Source organism: Sycon ciliatum, chromosome 10, assembly GCF_964019385.1.
Source record: "Sycon ciliatum chromosome 10, ocSycCili1.1, whole genome shotgun sequence".
Taxonomy (NCBI): Eukaryota; Metazoa; Porifera; class Calcarea; order Leucosolenida; family Sycettidae; genus Sycon; species Sycon ciliatum.
Window position 1 is genome coordinate 17,814,767 of NC_088652.1, and position 19,802 is coordinate 17,834,568.

General features: G+C 48.2%; 1 protein-coding gene across 1 annotated transcript in view; it reads left to right on the forward strand.

The window, feature by feature from the left end:
• LOC135826715 (slit homolog 3 protein-like) overlaps positions 1 to 19,802 on the forward strand; it is a 95,812-nt gene that overhangs the window by 27,349 nt on the left and 48,661 nt on the right. The window contains exons 10-13 of the mRNA XM_065339316.1: positions 810 to 881; positions 3,286 to 3,357; positions 3,699 to 3,770; positions 11,507 to 11,598. Coding sequence (XP_065195388.1) covers positions 810 to 881; positions 3,286 to 3,357; positions 3,699 to 3,770; positions 11,507 to 11,598 — 308 coding nt within the window. The remainder of the gene's footprint in view (positions 1 to 809; positions 882 to 3,285; positions 3,358 to 3,698; positions 3,771 to 11,506; positions 11,599 to 19,802) is intronic.

Here is a 19,802-nt window from a genome sequence, read left to right on the forward strand (position 1 = left end):
GGTGGCACTAACCACATACATTTCTGAGTGCAATAAATAATTTCAAGCATGTTGACATACTGCACATGTATCGAATCGGTGAGGCCACACGAGTCGACTTTGGATAAGAAATGCCTCGGATACTACGTGCTGTCTTCCATTCCCCGAGGGGTATGATTTATCCGAGTTCCGCTGTAAATACAAACGTGCTTATATACACACGAGAGATTGGAAACTGTGTCGCAACTCTGAGTTTCATGTATCACTACGATCATCAGGCAACTGAATTGAGCACACTTTGAACAGCGAAGCACACCACTTGATTACGGTAAACGTGCTTATACATACGGACAAAGGGTAATGTCAATGCACTTAAATCACTCATGGATCTGACACTTTTCTGGTTATCTTCTATTATGGAATAGGATTCCATAAACATTATGCCCGAGGACATGCTCGAATGTGCCAATCCGTGGGCCCCAGATCCGGACTTGCCAAGTTTGGACATGGTCGAGTATACGAATTCCGATAAAGCGCGCAAACTCACAATAATACCAATTTCTTTCCTTTTGCCGTGGCTCAAATATTCCTGGCCCTGCGTGTGAGTGCTGGCAACCAATTTCTTTTGGCACGTAATTCCTGTTTGCATTGCTAACCCCATCCTTTTTTTAAACCATATGGATCTGAAAGCAACTTGAACTGTTTGATTTGATCCAAAAAATCGAATTGATTGGCTTTGGCAGCGATCTAGATTCAGGTCACAGAATCAAACCCAACCCTAGTGAAAAATGCTGCAAATATGTTATGCCTTTTCATGTTTGAATGTCCAGGTTTCTGTGTCATAATGTGATCAAAATCTTGTCTCCCGTCCTGTTTAAACACAACATCAAGCTCCAAAATCTGTAAGTAAACTGACATGTACTCAGACATACATTTACATGCATACTTGCACGCGCGCACTTACACACATGCACACACGCACACTCTCACACACATACCCACATATATACACACCCACACACACGTACACACACACACCTTCCTTCCTTTCCTTCTTCCACTGCCATAATTGGCTATGTGGCCCCATAAGGGGCAGACTAGGAGACGTGTTGTACACCGGGCGGGGAACAACAGATTCAGCGCGCGCAGGCTACGCGAACAGCGTTACATTTGTGCCTCGCAATATCCTGTGGCCGACGAAAACTGTGCGCACAAGTGCCACAGATGAGGGGCTTTGCCACAGGCTCCATGCGGGACTGGCCAATAGCGTCGACAGTGTCACAGCAGGTGACCCGACATCCCTGTCGATCCTGGGCGATGTCACCAAGCTGCTCCAGAGGAACGCCAGCAGCCATTTTTTCACCGGTTCCCTCGCAAACCCACACTTACATTGGAAACAACCATTTGAGATATCGATCTATTTCGAAAACTGTATTACAAAACATGATCTCCAATCTCCATTGAAGAATCTAACCAAAAAGAACAAAGAACGGAGAGCTGGAGACGCACGTACCCGGCCCCGTACCGGACACACAGCCAAGGAGGATGACACCGTAGCGTCCCCACGCTTGACTTGGCAAAGAACACAGCAAGCAAAGAAAACCAGCCAGCAAGCGAGCGCAGTTCAAACATTTTGAACAACACGCGCAAGCAAACACGTGACAGAAAATAATGCATGATGTCATCAGCTCACGCGCGGACATGCAAAAAGTCAAGAACGAGTGCTGCAAGCAACAGCACAAATAAATAATAATTCAAACAGCGAAGAACTAGAAAGGCAGATTTCTATTATTGAAGAACAAGAATGTATTGTAGAGTTCCAGCGCAACTGCCGGAGGATGCTGGTACCCACCCGAAGGGTGGTTGCTGCCCCTGTCAGAGAGATAGAACGAAAACTGAAGCAGAGGAGTCGCGTTGCAGTGAAACGCACAAGGTATGAATATTCGAGCAGTGTCCAATTATGACATACCGAGTAATACATGTAAAACGAAGACAAACACTAACAAACGGAGAACGTTCCAACAGCCATTCCAGTCCTTCCAGCGCTAAGGCCGTCATCACACTACGTTCACCGACTCCCGTTTACGTCTACGTCTATGGTGAAAAAACCAAAACTGGTGGTCGTGTTATCAGACAGGCACAGTTCTTCACGCGTACACGCAATCAGGTTTGTGGAGAAATTTGAACGCACGTACATCGAAGTACAGGGTCGCTCGGAAAAAGGCTGGAGGAGATACGCACGTTCATACAAAAAGTCATATACCCCCCCCCCCCCTCTCCCTACCACGTCTACGTCTCCCGTTTCCTCTGCTCCCGTTTCCACCCCGTATACGGATCATCATGACAACCGACCAAAAACTCCTAACGTGGACGTAGCTTTGTACCGTGGTGTGATGGCAGCCTTACGGGGTCCATGCGGTGGACATTTGGACGGTAACGCGCCGTACAGCAGCTGACGAGGGATTCGACCTTGCATGCGGGACACGTCGCCAAACCATAGACGTCGGCGGACTCTGACTTTATCCACGACCTCCTCCATATCGCCCCACATCTTGCAATCCTGGAGAGGGGAGATGTGCTCCTCTATCTGCCAACCACGATTTACCTTCAGGATGGAACGCATGCACTGCAGGTGAAAGGACTCCAGGCGACGGAATCCATAAAGAAGGACGGCCAGGACAGTCACTCCATACACAATGCGCTTAAAATGGCGATGCTGGAGTCATCACTGTCGAAAACCCACTCCCGCAGCATACAGAACGCACCCGATGCAGCAGCAACTCGCCGAGACACATCAAACGAGATCCGGGCGTCTGGCATAACATGCCAACTGAGATAGGGAAAGGCCTCAACGTAGTCAACAACACCATCCAAAGGGGTCTGGTCGGCATCCACAATACCAGCTCCAGCCGCCATGAATTTGGTCTTGGGCATATTGACATATTGACACTGCGATTTGCAGATGACATTGATCTGGTGGCTGGCAGCGAGGAAGAACTGCAAGACCTTACTGGCCGGCTGGACAGCACATAAAAATCATACGGCATGGAAATCAGCACTGAGAAGAGTAAGCTGCTGGTAACGGGAGCAAGCAAAGGTCTGTCCGCAAGCATAGCCATCGGCGGGAAGCAGCTCGAGCAGATTGACGAGTTTAAATATCTGGGTAGCACGATTGCTGATGATCAGCGTTCAATCAAAGAAGTGAGGAGTCAGACCGCAGCAGCCTCGGCTGCTGTTGGGTTCGTGTTTCCTATAGACCCATTGCACATCTCATGTGTCCCATGGCTTTTTTCAAACTGTGTGCAGATATCTTGGCTTCAACTTGATCTCATCCTTGCCTGGTGAACTCTTCTCCACCAACCAGCAGCTTCTGACCTTGTGAGTGTCTTTTTCACACGGGTATTGTTTTTCTGTTTAGATATTAGGTTAGGGTCTGTCCAAACGTGTTGTCATTTAATTAGCGCAATTTCGACAAAACATAGACTTTGTGAGTTCCCATTCTGCAAGCAGTACATTTACATTGGTGTCATCGTAGCCTCTCAGGGTCAGTGCCTTTGAAAACCTGTCCAGGTATGCAGATGAGGCAACTGCTGGTACAGAACCGCAGTTCCTTATTTCATATACATGAACGGCGTGCTGGGCCACAGTGTGGCAAGTTGTACTGGCCTGGCTTACTGCTTCAACGCGTACGTGTGTGTTTCTTGTTCTGGTTGTTTTAGGGAAGTACAGGACAACTTCTTGAAGGGATTTCCCAAGCAGCTATTTTTAGGGACACCACGTTTGACTTCAGTGTAAGCACTAAACACATACATTGTTTTCTAGACCAAATTGGACGTGCGTCTCCAAATCTTCAATGCAGTACATGCATCGGCGCAATCCACACCGGTGCAAAAGAACACTAGGAAATTTTAGAACCAAACGTGTTCGTTCCCTTTTCTTCACAGCACGTATGGAGTATTTCGCTCCTGCTCTTGTAGTAGTTGAGCACTCTCGTGCGGGATAGTGCCTTTGCTGTTTGCGTTATGCAAAGCTCACTGACTTGTCAGTTTGAGCACTCTGGCAAGGTACGTTCGGGCCTGGTTTAAATCTGGCTTTGGGAAATGTATTTTTCATCTCTATCAGGTTTGGCCTCATTTTCTCTGTGCTGCGTGGATGAGTCCACAAAGGGCGAAACAGTTCTGTATGCAGATTGAGTACAGACAGCAATTAAAATGCATAAAGTGAGGTGAGTTCACAAGAAGACGGATGATGAGATTCTCGCAATAATGGGTGGGGTAGCAGCCCAGGGCCTCCGAAGAATGGACTTTTTTCGGCAAATCGGTAATTGATCCAGTTCAACTGTTTTCATGTAAACGCTAACCTATTTTTTTCCACCATGCTGACTTTCAACCCGGGCTGAACATTCTCATGTACACACAGCCAGACTGGATCGTTTACATGATGTGTTGTGCTTGACCCTTGTTATAATGTCAACCCTCCCGAGAAATCATACGGTCGTACTTCTCAGATGGACAGCCAAGGATAAATTTATAGAAAAAGAAAAAAGGACCAAGTCAGTCAGTGTGGTGCAATGTTATCGCATGAGCTGATTGTTTAGTAACTGGCGGTGTTAGTGGACAAGCGCAACTACTTCCTTAGTCCGTTTTCTTTTCTAATATTAATAAATTTATCCTAGTTTTGTTCGTATCTCATGCCACGTTTGCACAGCACTCGCTGCACAGGAAAATGTACTTGTAGCGTGAAAGTGGTCACATGACCATGGTCAAGTGACCATGGTCATGTGACCTGGCAGGACTCTACAGTAGGCCCAGGCAGATTCTGCTCCACTCACCGCGATATTTTGCCGCAAAATGTTCCTGCGATATCTTTGATAATTATTTTGCCGAGCCTGGCACAAGAATCTCGATATTTTGCTCCATTTTGTTGCGGAAAAACGTGTATTTTATCCAATTCCCGTACAATTCCGTACGTTTCATAAAAATCGCCGGGTCGTTTTCTCAACACGGGTTTCCACGCACGTGTCCCTGAGTTCTTCCAAAATCTTGTCGATCCACAGTGAATCCTAGTGATATTTCGATGACATGATCTCGTCCGGGGCAGTATATCATGCTAAACGGGTAAGAAACAAGGAAATCCAAGCATTAGGCATAGATTTTACCCAACATCTCGATAATTTGCTCCGATTTTGCCAGCAATTTCCGCTCTTTCAATTCTTCGATATTTTGCCTAAAGAATTTCCGGCAGAATCTGCCTGGGCCTACTCTACAGTCAGTTTCAACAGATCAGCAATCCTGGCGATCGCCCGGAGAGTTTGCCGTCTTGCCATGTGAGCTTCCTCGAAAAACTCACCTTGAACTCAAAGAAATGTTCAGTACAAAAGCATGAAAAATGACAACTTACTCACGTCGGTACATGTGCGTCTGGTTTACAATAAACGAGTTCTTCCTCGTATCGATATGGAGTCAGAGAGGACATTTCGAAAGTGTGGTAAATGTTGAGGAGCGGCATGGGTCCCAATTTGTTTTGCGACCAAATACTTCAAGTAGTTTTTTTGAGCTGCGATGCAATTTACTCTCACCATGTGACGAAAATGACATGAACACAGACTCATTCCCAAGGCCATGCCTTGACAAAGCTATCTGTGTGATTTCGACGACATTTTGAGAAGAGCAGACACCTGTGAAAGCTGATAGAAGATGGCGTTGACTCCTAAATTCTAATAAATTGGCGATCTTGAAATACTAAAATAATTCTCAAAAAGAAATCGATCGGTCGATGTGCTGGTGTATTCAACACGTAGCTACAGCGCAATGACGTCTATTCACTCGCACCGTTTCAGTGTTGTGGGTGTGTTCACATGGCGTGAGCCAGTCAAGTGTTGGTCAATTTGGCAGGAAGCGCGAGCTCCCAACCAGTCGTTTGGCGAAGCCACCTTCTTTGTCTTGTACCGGCACATCGAAGTGAAAAAAGTTTTACTTGAAGACACTACTTCGAAGTAGGTTAGGATTTGAACTCACAACTTCATGGTCAGCAGACAGCATTCATAGCCACAAGCCCAAAGAGGAAAGAATAAATCGTGGGTTTTGATAAAATATCGATACTCGCTTCCAGGGGAAATTGTAAACCATGGGAAAAGGCCAGAAACCTGGCCGAAATTCTAACTCATTATTGGCTGGTCCTGGTGGTTCCGAAACCTTCACAGAACACTTCGCCGTGCCCTAACAAGCCCTTCTCAGATGATGTACTTTGTTGTCCAAATTTCCCTTATCTTCATACTTTTTTTCAGACCAAAACCTGATGTCCTCCGCTTTGTAGCATGCTGTCATTTCGTTTTGCTCCATGCAAGAGGCCTCGGCTATCGGAGGGAAAGGAACTACAGCCAGCTCACGCATGTGGACCAAAGTTGGGTACTACGTATCTAGTATTGACTGAGTATGAGGTCAATATAGGACATAAAAGCCGGGTAAAAGACCGAGGCGAAGCCAAGGTCATTCCCAGTTTATGATTGCACAACCGTTGCATCATCACCTACTCATACGACCACTTATCAATCTCTTAGTATTGACTCCCATTGATGTTCACTATACCTAAGCAGTCAAATATTCCTGCATATTTTACTCCTTAGGGCTATATTGACTGCTTTTATTTGACTGCTTAGGGGTTGAGCAGTTGAACGGTGCCTAGTGCAGCATGGTCACTGTACAGGTTGCATGAGCAGCATGCAATATCCCATACATAGTCGCATGAGTAGGTGAAGGTGCAACGGTTGTAGGGGTGAAACAATTATACCGAATACTCGAGTACTCGCTCGGTTTTTTCAAAAATAATCATACTCGGAATAAATCAGAGTACTCGTTCATACATGGTACATGCATTTACCACAGAAATCTGCAGTTTCAGAGCAGCAGTGGGCAGATATCGACGTGCAGACTGTGTGGTGAACATTGGTTCACGAGTAGAGAGAGCCCAAATGACCCACCAACCAATATACCTGAGAAAAATGACTTACACTCGGTTCAATCAGGGTTGTATCATGTAATTTTAAGGCCCTTGGTGTACAATTTTTAGGAGATGAAGAATACTCGAATACTCGAATATTCGATCGGAGAAAATCAGAGTACTCGAACTCGGGATCTCAGTGCCAACTTTCACCCCTAAACGGTTGTGCAATCATAAACTGGGATTCATGAGGTTATCGCTCCGGAATTTGAAATACGGAGTGTTTATCCTGATAAATATAATATTGACTGAGTACGAGGTCAATATAGGAAATAAAAGCCGAGTAACAGACCGAGGCGAAGCCAAGGTCTTTTACGAGGTTTTATTTCCTATACTGACCAAGTACGAAGTCAATATTAGATACGAACGGGCTACTGCATGCTGCTCGTGCAATCCGGGAAAGTAGAGTGACCTTGCACTAGGCACCGTTCAACTGCGGAACTTATAAGCAGTCAAATATAAGCAGTCAATATAGCCCTGAGGAGTGCAATATGCAGGAATATTTGACTGCTTAGGTATAGCAATAATCAATGGGAGTCAACACTGTTGAGAACGAAAAAGGAAGACGACATATTCTCCAGACATTACGGACAACGGGAACAGGCTACGTCGAACAACATTAATTAGGGAGATGAGGAGACAGAGACCAAGATGAACGAAACGACTACATTGTGGAAGAGAGAGACAAAAGAGAGAGAGATCAAGTGAGAAAGGCAAGATAAAGGGCCTGGGTAGCTATGGCAATTATGGGCGCGACAAGTAGAGACCCAGGCCAACGGAACAAAAGAAGACACAAGGTGAGTAGGAGATTGCATGCAGGCTAGCTTGGATAAGGTTGTAGAACGTACGGGGGGAGGTACCTAACAATACTAAGAGAGTGATAATTGCTGATATTAGAGATCCTTAGCAAAAGTACGATAACGCTAACTTTTACGGTACTCACTCCCAGCCATGACAAAAGACGTTATCGGGCAACGGAAAAACGTTACAGAGCTCAAAATAACGGGCAGACGTGCGTTATGGTAATTCTGCAAAAAAAATGCAAAACTCACATTGTTTTGTAACTGGCGGGAGATAAAAAGCACGTGCCGATCGACGGAGTCGAGATTGCTTCGACTTGTGAATTTTAGATCTTTTTGGCGAGTTTTGCCTTTCAGTTGACAATGTTGGCGTCCTCTGCTTCATGTCTTTCACCCTCTATCCCATCTGGGCAACAAAGGACCAGTTCCGCTGCACTCCTGAGGAAGAAATTCATCAGCCTCTCCTAGACTTGATGGAGCTGGAGAACCCTTACAGTCTTCGGTGCTGCATTTAGGAAAGGTTTTCCAAGGACCTGGGCACAGCGAAAACTCATTTTCGTCGTACCTTTGCCATTCCAGAGCGGAAGACCTCGCCAAAGTATTCGTTCGGAACGACAGCAAACTAAACCCTGGTTCAAAATTTTGAATTTCCCGCACTTGTTTCCACGAAAATTCATATCGCCATGGTTGTCACGACTACTTTGTCTGAACTATAGCGTACATTGTGCTAAGGGAAAAGTCAGCCTGAACGATCCGAAGTACGGAAAGGTTTGCGTTTACGTTAGCGTTTATTTAGCTAAGGATATCTAATATTTGTTCAAATCACGCTTGATATTAGTTCGTCTCCCGGAAACTTTGCCGTACATGAGTTCGTCATAAACGATTAATTTTGACTTGATACGATGCCTGGCCAACCATAGGATTGGCCCTACAGTCAATTTAATTGGAAACTGGCACCCTAAACTTTTGGTGTCTCCCACACATAGTTGTAGATATCTTGAAGACAACAGTACATCCTGCATTGGGTGACCGGTGCAATTACTCTTTGCGACATTTGAGGCCTGAAAAGTCCAATAACAGGGAAATAGTAATTAGGACAGGTATGCCATGGCAAACTGTATGGAGAAGCAGATCCCAAACCCAGATTTTGAGATAAAAAGTGGGTTTTGATCCTCAATTCGTGACCCAAATCCGACTTTTAAAAGCCAGCGGCACGTCCCTATTTCTGATGAATGGACTGTAGTTTGTACCGATGGAAAGTTCGCCTTATCAGTGTTCATCCTAACGAGGTTTAACTGTAGTAAGAAAGAACATGTACAGATTAATCTATAGGTGTTGGACCCTATAAACAGAGATTTTTGTCATTGTGTTGGCTTTTTTGGAAAAATCCCGCCAATCATGGATTGACTGTGCTGGATAGTTTGAGCACTGCTAACCTCTCAAGGAAGACCAGGTTCAAGTACGTCAGTTTGCCGCAATGTGGTCTTTCACTCGCGGGGCCGAAGCTGGTGGAAACGATGCCACCAGTGACCACCAGCTAGCTGGCAGACATGTTGCTAGAACCTAACTGAGCGTGGAGGCCAGCAAGCTCTCGGCAAGGAAAGAATGATTCGTGTGGCGAAAGTCTTTTCGTGCAATTGCGAGCTACATTTGCATAGCACTGGCGTATAGCTAAAGCTATGACTTAAACTACTTACGTTGCTTCTTGATTTTCACTCCTGCTTCAAGACATTCATGTATGTACTAGCCCGGGCTGCTGTTTTTATCGTGCCTAGCCAGAGCCTCATTAGTCATGATTTATCATCGATGCCCACGAAAGACTACAGCAAACAATAGTAGGGGTATTTGAAAATACTAGCCTAGTAAAATGAATAAAACCTATGGAACGTATCGCTTTGAATTTCTGCGCTCACAGCCTTTCCTACTTCGTGAAGTGAGCCCTATAATTTATTATGTTGAATTCCTGGCACTTCACAGAAGTATGTTCCTTTTGCGTATTCTGCACGCATATGTTCTCCTCATTGGCCTCCCTTTTTTCCTCGTTTCTTTTGTTCATTTGGCTTATGCGAAGACTAGCCATGGCGCATGTCGTCCTTTTTCGTTCGTGATGTCAACGAGGACAAGCGTATAATAATAATAATAATGAAGCGCTGCAACCTGTGTCTGGCCGAGAAGCTGGAGATTGCCTGGGCCGACAAGACCCGCTCCCTCAACAAGAGGTCAGAGCTTGTGTCCAAGTGTCGTCATGAAAACAAGTTCTACCTCTGTAACTTTGCGCGCAAGGTCAAGTGAATCTAGCTGGTAGTCCCGCTGCCAAGTGTGTGTGTGTGTGTGTGTGAGTGTGAGCGCGCATGTGTGTGTGTGTGTGTGTGTGTGTGTGTTTGTGTGCATTCGTGAGAAAGAGAGTGCGTGTGGGCGATTGGATAAGTGCGGGTGCAAGTATGTGTGCGGTAGGTGTGAGAATGAAAGGATGAGTATTGTGGCCGTGTGTGTGTGTGTGAGAGAGAGAGAGAGAGAGAGAGAGAGAGAGAGAGAGAGAGAGAGAGAGAGAGAGAGAGAGAGAGAGAGAGAGAGAGAGAGAGAGAGAGAGAGAGAGAGAGACAGACAGACAGAATGTTTGTGTGAGATTTGGAGAATGTGTGTGTGTGTATGTAAGATTTAGAGAATGTGTGTGTGAGATTTGGAGAATGCGTGTGTGTGAGATATAGAGAATGAATGTGTGTGTGTGTGTGTGTGTGTGTGTGTGAGAGAGAGAGAGATTTAGAGAATGTGTGTGCGGATGCGCGTATGAGTGTATGTGTATGTGAGAAAAGGGAGAGAGTGTGGGTGTATGTTTGTGTAGTGGTGTGGGCATGTGTGGATTTGGCATTTAAAAGTCCCCAGCTCTATTCTATATCATTCAGACCTACTGCTGCATAGCCCCAAGTCTGAAGACTTGGCAACTTCACGCCTGCACCTGACTCTTGCGCTATGATACGCGTCGCCTATGACACCCCTCGGAATTTCCCACCTTTCTCCCCCTTATGTTCTGGCTGCCCGTTTTGGATCCATCAGTTGCCTGATGATCGTAGAGATACGTGAAACTCGGAGTTGTGACAAAGCTTCCAAACTCTCTCTCTTGTGTAATAATAATGATAATAATAATAATAATACACAGAGGCAATGAATGTGGCTCGATATTCGGACTTCAATGATGGAGCATTAGCAGCGCCAAAGAGAAAATCCAACCTGCCCACCTTCTATGTGCTCTGTTTTCCTAGCTCTTGCTCTCTAGCTCTGCAACTATTAACAAAAACATTGTATTTGTCACCGCATTCACACCCAACCAGCCAAACACGTCATTAAAATGCATGCAGTGAACATAGTCCTAGGACCGGAAGTGTCATGTTTTATCCAGTCGTGGTGTGGTGTTTGTAGTACCGGGGATCCGACTGCCTATGGATGCCAAGGGACACGCCATCCGACTGTTTACAGGATTTAGACTACAAACTGGACTCCCGACTGAATATAGTGACCCGACTGCCTACTGAGTCCAACATAGGAGCTGGTTCAAAGGATCATGATCAGAGCACTTTGATCTGACTTACGATATTCATGTCCGTGAGATGACCAACACCCTCAGAGATTTCAGTGTTAGTGCATCTCTCAAAGGACCATACGCCACGGTGATATCAAGACCGCAAATACTGTTTCTTGTGTGTCATTCCCCTCTGCTTCCTTGCATCCAGGAATCTCATAAACGATCGTTTAGAGGTGTTTGATCTATGTACCCTTTCTCATATTTCCAATATTGAACTAGTTGGCCTGCATGATTTGGATCGTAAGTGAACTTGTGCGTTTTGGTAGGGAAGGTACTTCGTATTTTAACTACTACTATTTTATATGCTGGTCACGAACGGGTGTACACGAAAAAGGGAGACAAAGTCAGGGCTCACAGCATCACGCAAAAGCGTGGGCGCCATTTTGGACAGGCCGCTGGCACACGAGCCAGCCAGCATGCCAGAATCGTGTCCATGCGGTCAGGCAGATATCTCTGAAAACTTGAAAGTGGGGTGCATTCAAAATGTTCATTTGTACCAATGCTTTTGCCTAGGCCTCTGAAACTCTAGGAACATACTCTCAATACCCATTGTGAGGATTTGTCCGAGAGTTTTTTGTTTTAATCGATACGGTTTGGCGTACATATGGAGCCAAAGTATCAGTTGGTGCAGGCGTAATTCTGATTTGGATTATTGTACTAAAATTTAAAAGTCTCTCAGAGAAGTTCTTCTAATTTTCCTACTGAAAATTTTAAGCTATTGGCCATCAAAATCGGGCCAGAGACGGGTACAAACGAACATTTCACAGGCAACACCGTAGCGCTTTCAAACGCGTACACGTGGATGACTCTGGCAGTGATCGTGAGATCTCGAGCGAGGAAGACGAAAGTTTTCAGACTGTTGGGCGCCCTCCAGTCAAGCCCCAGAAAACATCGTTCGACCCAATCGCTGATGAATCGTGGAAACTAGTATCCAAAGAACCCCACCAAACAAGGAAGGCAGTCGTGTATGTGGAAAATCTGCACGCGGATTGCACAGAGGAACGAGTGACAGAGTTCACTCAGCAGCGATCTGTGGCCGTGGCCAAATCCGTCAAAGTCCATGAGTGCAGCATGCACACCACGGAAGACGGGAAAGTCTCAGCCCGATTGACACTCGACGCCACTGGATTAGAAACAGTCACTGCTGCGAAATTCTGGCCACGACCGCTTTACGCTCGAGCCTGGCGACACCGCAAACGGCCGCAGGGTGACAGCTCATCTGGTGCAGCTGGCGCCGGCAACGTGGGCAGCAGAGGCGATAGGGACAGTGAGGAAGAGGCTGCCTCAGCTGGAGCGATTCAGTCACACAAACACCAATGAACACCAGCTGCGCAAGGACATACCCAGTAATGAAGCTCCTGCTGACAAATGCTTTTGGGCTGCTGTCAAAGTTTGGAGCCTTCCAGCATGCTGTTGCACGGAGCAGATCTGACATCGCTATTGTAACAGAGACTAAACTCACCCCGGAGAAAGCCTCACTATCTGACTCCTCCATGCCGGGCTTCCACCCACCCCTCCGACTTGACCGATCTGCTCAAGGTGGCGGAGTTGCAGTCTGGGTCCGGGACTCCCTCTCCTTTGACCACCTGAGTGACATCAACTGCCATGGCCATGAGGTCATCTGGCTTCGCCTGCACCTGGACAATGGCCAGAAAGTAGTTGTATGTGCAGTGTACCGACCCGGGTCGTGCCCTGGACAAGATGTCTCTCTGCTTGAGTATCTTGACTCAGTCATGGATCAAGCTCAATCCCTCGGGAACAGCGTCGTGATAGCCGGGGATTTAAATGTTCATAATGAAAGCTGGCTATGCAGCACGAAGACTACACCGGCTGGTGAATACATGGAAGAACTCCCTGCGTTCCACGGGCTCCACCAGCACGTTACTCAACCGACACGTGGTGAGAACACCCTGGACCTCATACTCAGCGACTTCTCGGAGACCTCAGTGGTCGTAAATGTACTGGACCCCATTGGAGCATCAGACCATGCCACCGTTGTGGCCACTTTTGATGCCACCCCACTCCGCGAACCACCGACTAAACGGCGCGTTTGGAGGTATGCTCAGGCAGACTGGGGCCGGCTTCGGCACTTCTACTCAACAGCAAACTGGAATATATCAGAAGACCCCGAGGCGTCGTGCAGATCAGTAACCGCTGTTGTCATGGAAGGCGTGAATCGCTTCATTCCACACAAAGAACTTTCGACGAAACCAACAGATCCATCCTGGTGGACGCCGGAATGCTCAGCCGCTACCCAGGCAAAGAAGAATGCATGGAACCGTCTCAGGAGACACCCTACATGCCACCAGCAACTCATTGACTGCAATGCCAAAGTCCGAGCCTCTGCCAATTGCCTTCGTCTCGCAAAGCAGGCAGAACCTGCCCGCATCCGAGATCGGCTCAAACATGGATCACTGCGAAACAAGCAATGGTGGTCACTCCTGAAGCAAGCTGCAGGCTCTGGCCGCAGCTCGTCTATCCCTGTCCTACGCAATGCCCAGGGTAGAGAATATGTCACCAACCAGGAAAGGCTACTTGCTTTGGAGAATTCTTTGCGAGCAAATGCAGTCTGGGTGATCAAGATCTACAGCACTCCGACCTTCCTGACCTTCATCCTAGGTGTACATCTGCCCTGACAACTGTCCGATTTCGGGAAGCGACAGTCCAGCGCCAGCTCCGCCAGCTGGATCCAACCAAGGCTACCGGACCCGATGGCATCCCTGCCAGAGTTCTGAAGCAGTGCTCAAAAGTTTTGGCTGCACCACTTGCCAAGCTGTTCTCACTCTGTTTTCGGTGTCATGTCCAGCCCTCTCTCTGGAAAGTAGCCCGTGTGGTCCCGATACACAAGAAGTAATCTCATTCTGCTGTTAAGAACTACCGACCTGTGTCCTTGTTATCTGTTGTCTCCAAAGTCATGGAGAAGATTGTCAACACTGCCATAATCAATCATCTTGAGCATGAAAAGGCTCTGTCCATCCACCAGTACGGATTCCGGCAGGGGCTCAGCACATCTGACCTTCTCACGTCTCTCAACCACTCCTGGGTCTCCGAAGTCAACCGTGGTGGCGCAGTCCGCGTGCTGGCTGTCGATATAGCAGGAGCATTCGACAAAGTTTCACACCGAGGCGTGCTCCACAAGGCTGCGTCATATGGCATCACTGGTCCCCTCCTCAACTGGCTGTCTGACTACCTGTATGACAGGAAGTTGCAGGCAGTAGTCGGCGGAGCATCTTCAGAACCATACCAGATTGATGCTGGGGTCCCACAAGGGAGCATCCTTGGGCCCACACTGTTTTTGCTGTACGTGAATGACGCCTGCGACGTCCTACCGGAAGGGATCACTCCGGCTGTTTACGCAGATGACACCACGCTTTATGCCCACATCCCAACGCCACATGCTGTGACAGAAGTGTGCCGCAACCTCCAAGCTGGTGTGGATGCACTTGCTGAATGGGGTGCTCAGTGGCGCGTCACTTTTTGAGCCAACGAAATCACAGGCCATGACTGTGTCCCGCCACCGCAGACCCTGGGAGACACCACCCATCAAGTTCAACGGCACGGCGGTCCCAGAATGCTCGCGGCTGAAGCTCCTTGGAGTGACGTTTGATGCCCATCTAACATACTCGGAGCATCTTCGAGGAACTGCAGTGCGTGCCACACAGCGAATTGGTTTCTTCCGGAAGGCGTGCCATGTCCTGGACCCACCGGGCCGGGCCACAGCATACCGGGGGTTCATTCGGCCTCTAATGGAGTACTGTCCACTTGTATGGATGGGAGCTGCGGCTACCCATCTCTCACAGCTGGACCGAGTCCAGCATCGTGCCCTCACCCTGATTGGGACAGGGGCTGCAATGGACACTCTGTCCCTGCGGCGCCGTGTGGCCGGCCTCACAACTCTGTACAAGCTCCATTACATCGCAAGCCCGCCAGCTCTTGCAGCGACACGCCCAGCCAGAGCCATCGCACCTGCCACACGTCGCCGCTCGGCAGCCAACCTTGCGCACGAGCTTCAACTCCAGACAGCCCTACCTGCCAGATCGTGCAATGTTGCGCTGCGCTCTTCCCCGGAGTGCCTCATCGAAGCCTGGAATGAACTGCCAGCCACTCTCCTCCGCGATGCACCGTCTGCCAAAGGGATGCAGCAGTTCAAGGTTCAGACCTACCGCTACCTGAAACGGTCGGGTTGGTCATTGGCCACGGACATCGCCCCCTAGGCTACTGCCAGTACGACCCTGTTCATGTTCTCGGAGCACTCCCTTCTCAACAAACTCCCAATCCATCTGTCTTTATCTCTCTCTAACTCTCCTCTAATCCTTCGTCAAATCTGCACGGCAATCAGCCTCTACTTTCGCCTCAGCATCATGATCTTGATACTGCTATGTTTGTACTTGTTTGCGTACTTGTTTGCACTCATATCTTTGAATAACAAGTTTCCTGGTTTCCTACCCCCCCCCCCCCTCCTCTCTTTCCTACCCTTAGAGTTCTTGCTCTCCTGCTCCCCTCCCCGCCCTTCCACTCCCCATTTTGTTTCCTTTGGTGCACATGTGCAGCTGTGATGCCGAGACCCTTGGTCGGCTGAGCTTCACAGGTCCCACCCACTCCGTCCTGCTGGATATGTACCATTGTGTCGAGTTCTTCTCCTTATTTTAGTTCATCATGCAGTGAGTGTTCAATAGTAAAAAAAAAAAAAAAAAAAAAAAAACCCCTATCTGCAGTGCATGCAGCCGCGAGGAAGAACCGAGCCGCGCTGCACTTGTGAATGCGGAAACAACACTAGCAGCAAAGCAATTTTTTGAAATGTTTTTGCTACTCGCCTGGCGCTTCATCGCTGTGTCCTCCAGGAGTTATCATGGTTATGGCAGACCGAAGAAATACATGGCCAGCACAACGGCGAAGCCATTGGACTTGTTCTCTTGCAACGAAACGGAGAGGCGAATCAAATAATTCACAACTCCACATCGTCACCGCTGCGCTACACGGCTCTTCGCAGACCAGCCGTATATTTACGTTTACACAACAGGACTTCACGGCGGAGAAACTAAAACTAGAACACGACGTTCTCAGTCGCGAGTGCTGTTTGAAGACCCGGTTGTTTCATGGCTGAAACGATGGGAGGATGCAGACCACGTCGCTGGTTGTGGACGAATGCAATCTCGTTCTGTGTGTCGATGCACCAGACGAAGATTTGTGTGACGCACAGCTTTGGTGCTGGCAGACGCAGTTTTATCTGCGAATGTTCTTGACGATCATGTCAGTCGCGAGGATGGGAGTTCTGACCTTGTTGTCGATCTTCATTCTCCAGACGTTCTGTTTGTAAAAAAAAAGTTTGTGGAGAGGATGGCCGAACAGGACATGACCTACTAGTATGTGCTGCAGTGTGTACTTGTTACTCGCCGCGGTCCTTGTCCTTGATGGGAGTTGACCAGTTTCCTGCGGAAGGAACTGTGTCCTGTGAACGTGTGATGTTGATGGGTGCCTTTGCATCCTCAACAAATGACTGAACTGTGCACCGGTTCGGGTTGTGTACGGCTCAGAGGAGTCAGTTGGTCTCTGTGGATGAGGCGCCCGGATCGGTCAGTTGTGGCCAATTTCGGTTGGTGGTGATGAGCTTGCGTAGTGAGCAACGGAGAAGGGGACGGTGGTGACCATACAGGCCAGGATGGGATTCCTAGGGCCGAAGAAGTATGGTCTGCGCTTCATATAGGACGAGGTCCTAGAACTGAAGTGGAAAGGCTGTGGTGGGAGAGGATGATTTGGATCTGGATCCCTCGAGCACAGTGTTGGCTGATCAGGGGACGCCCTGTGTCGAGGAGCCTGGTAGGCGAGACTCATCTGGGGATGATGAGTTGTTGCGAGTGAGGTCCCAATTTGCTCGTTACCGGATGGATTTTACTACGAGCTCTTTACCGATCTGGTTTCACAACTGTGTAGCACCATCGGATTGAGTGAATGCTTTATGTGCCTGGCACCTGGCGAGGAATTGTATTTTCTCGTGAGCAGTCAGTGATATTGTTCAGTCGTATGAGCCCGATACAAGTGCTAAGTATGCTGTATTCGGCCGATGACAATGGTGTTCGCACCAAAACCTGTGGTGGATTGGACTTGCATCCTGTATCTCCAGTTGACTTACCTATTGTATCCGTCGCGGAGCCTGGTGGATGATACGTCCGGAACTGGCAACGTCGCGGTATCTCCCCCGACTACCATATCGGTCGAGGATAATCACGGGGACGTGATTCTTCAACGGCGGGGGAAATGTCACGTCCCTGAACGTGACTACTGCTGCCTGATAGTCCTGTGACAGCAGGATCTACCTAGTGAGCAGCTCTGTGCTGAGCTGTCACGCCCTTTTAGTACAACATGGTTTGGCCAGTGTCTTGTCCCACGTGCTTAGCATGTAGGTTGAGCGACACGCGCTTTCCCACGTAGGTGACATGCCTTCTTGGCATGACACATCATGTGATCCAAGGCCGGAACCTGGTCAGGTAGGTTCTCGCGTTGTACGTTTCCTGGAAGTGCTTCACTTCCTGGAAATGTGACTCCAGGCTTTGTGCAAAACCACGTCACTACGACGTTCTACAGGTTTCCACGATGCCTCGGCGCTTCGTGCAAAGAGCCAAGACTAATATGACATTGTATAACAAGAGCTAAGTGCAAGGCAGGAGACGTGTGCAAGAACCAAAACCGTCACCGCGCAAGAGGTCAGAGTATCACGCAAGCAAGACCAAGAATGCAGCAGAACTTACCATAAGAAGCCGCTGAACTATGGCACGTTGGGTGAGCGGGCTCCCCAACGTGACCCTCATATACTCACATTGTACTCTGACGTGGGTGAGCGGGCTCCCCACGTCCCAATTTGGCCTTTCTTCTCTCGATGTTTTTCTTTCTCTTCTCGAATGATCACCGTACGTATATTCTGCATTTCTGCTGACTGGCTGCGCACATTCCGGTTTGACTTGTTCTGCTATTTCCTGGAATTACCTCGCAATGATCACGCCATATATCTCTGAAGCACCCTATAAAAGAAGCTCTCATTCTCTCTTTTACTTCAGTTCAGTCTAGTTTTAGTCTAGTCTAGTCTACTCTAGTCTAGTCTAGCAGTCGAGACTCGGTCTCAGCTCTCTGTCTTCGTTTACTTTGAGCTCGGATTTGATACTACTCACAACGTAAAACTAACAGTCTTTGTCTGTTGATCGTGTGGGGTTGAACTTGGACCAAGCCAGCTATATTGGTTGGCCCCTGGGTTGTGTTGGGCTTGTCGTGAGGCCACACGTCTATATTCAGTCGCCGCTCGTAGTGATTTCGGGGTCCGGTCACTGTGAGCCGGGGACGCGACAGTGTTGACATGCCGTATGTTTGGCTTTCAAATGGTTACCGTAATGTCGCGTGCATTAGCCGGGGCTTATATGCCTATAAGCCGGTGATGGAGTCAGGCTTGTACACAAGACAGGCTTATACACGAGACAGGCTTATATGACAAGCACCACTCAATGACCAGGCTTGTATGCGCAAACTGCTGACTTTTGGACGACAAAACCAACATTTTCCAATGGGAAAATGCCATGGGAAAGGTAAGTTTGAAGCTTGAAGAGTGCTGCATGGCCGTCGAGCGCAGCTGGTGTTGATTTCCGCATCTTCCCACGTTTTCCGCGTGTGCAAGTGTACGGTACCATGCAAACATGAACATGTAAAAGGCGCGCTCACCAGTCTTGCGTAGTAGCCCGGCTTACGCACGCGACACGTGGCGCGTCTCGTGTACTGGCCCGGCTTATGCATGCGACAGGCTTGTACGCGAAAAGCTGTTGCAGATTTCATGCTTCTACACGAGACAGGCTTATGCACAAATCCGGCTTATGCACGCGACATTACGGTATTTGTTTCCCCGATGGAGGTAGAGCATGATCGGTGGATATAGATGCACTCACCAGGTGGTGACCTGAGAGACCGTCAAGGCAAACGATGTCGCTCAGCAGGAAAGCCGGGTTCACTGAAGGTGCCGAACATGAACTAGGTATATAGGAGTTAGGGATGCAAATTAGATCAAGACAAGTGTTGCTAGAGATGCGCGTGGGGGCCAGGATGACATTTTCTAGGCTGAAAGTTGAGCAGAGATCTCTGTCATGCGTGCGATGTGCGCTGTTCTGCAGCATGTCTACGTTGAGGTCACCAAATAGCATGAAATCAGTATGCAATGTGTCCTGAACGTCATCAAGGCAATGCTCTAGGTGTTCTCAATAGCTAGCTAGTGATGGTTGTGGTCTGTAGATGCAGCCGATATTGACCTTGTGACGTGGCCGGCATATGTTGGTGTATGCCCTGATGAATAACAGGTCTAGGTGCTGAGGATTGTTGAAAGGAGTTGGTGAGGAGGGAAGGGTCTCTCTTGCACAGACACATACACCACCATGTCTTCTATGTCCAGTGCGGTCGAGACAATGTTAGGT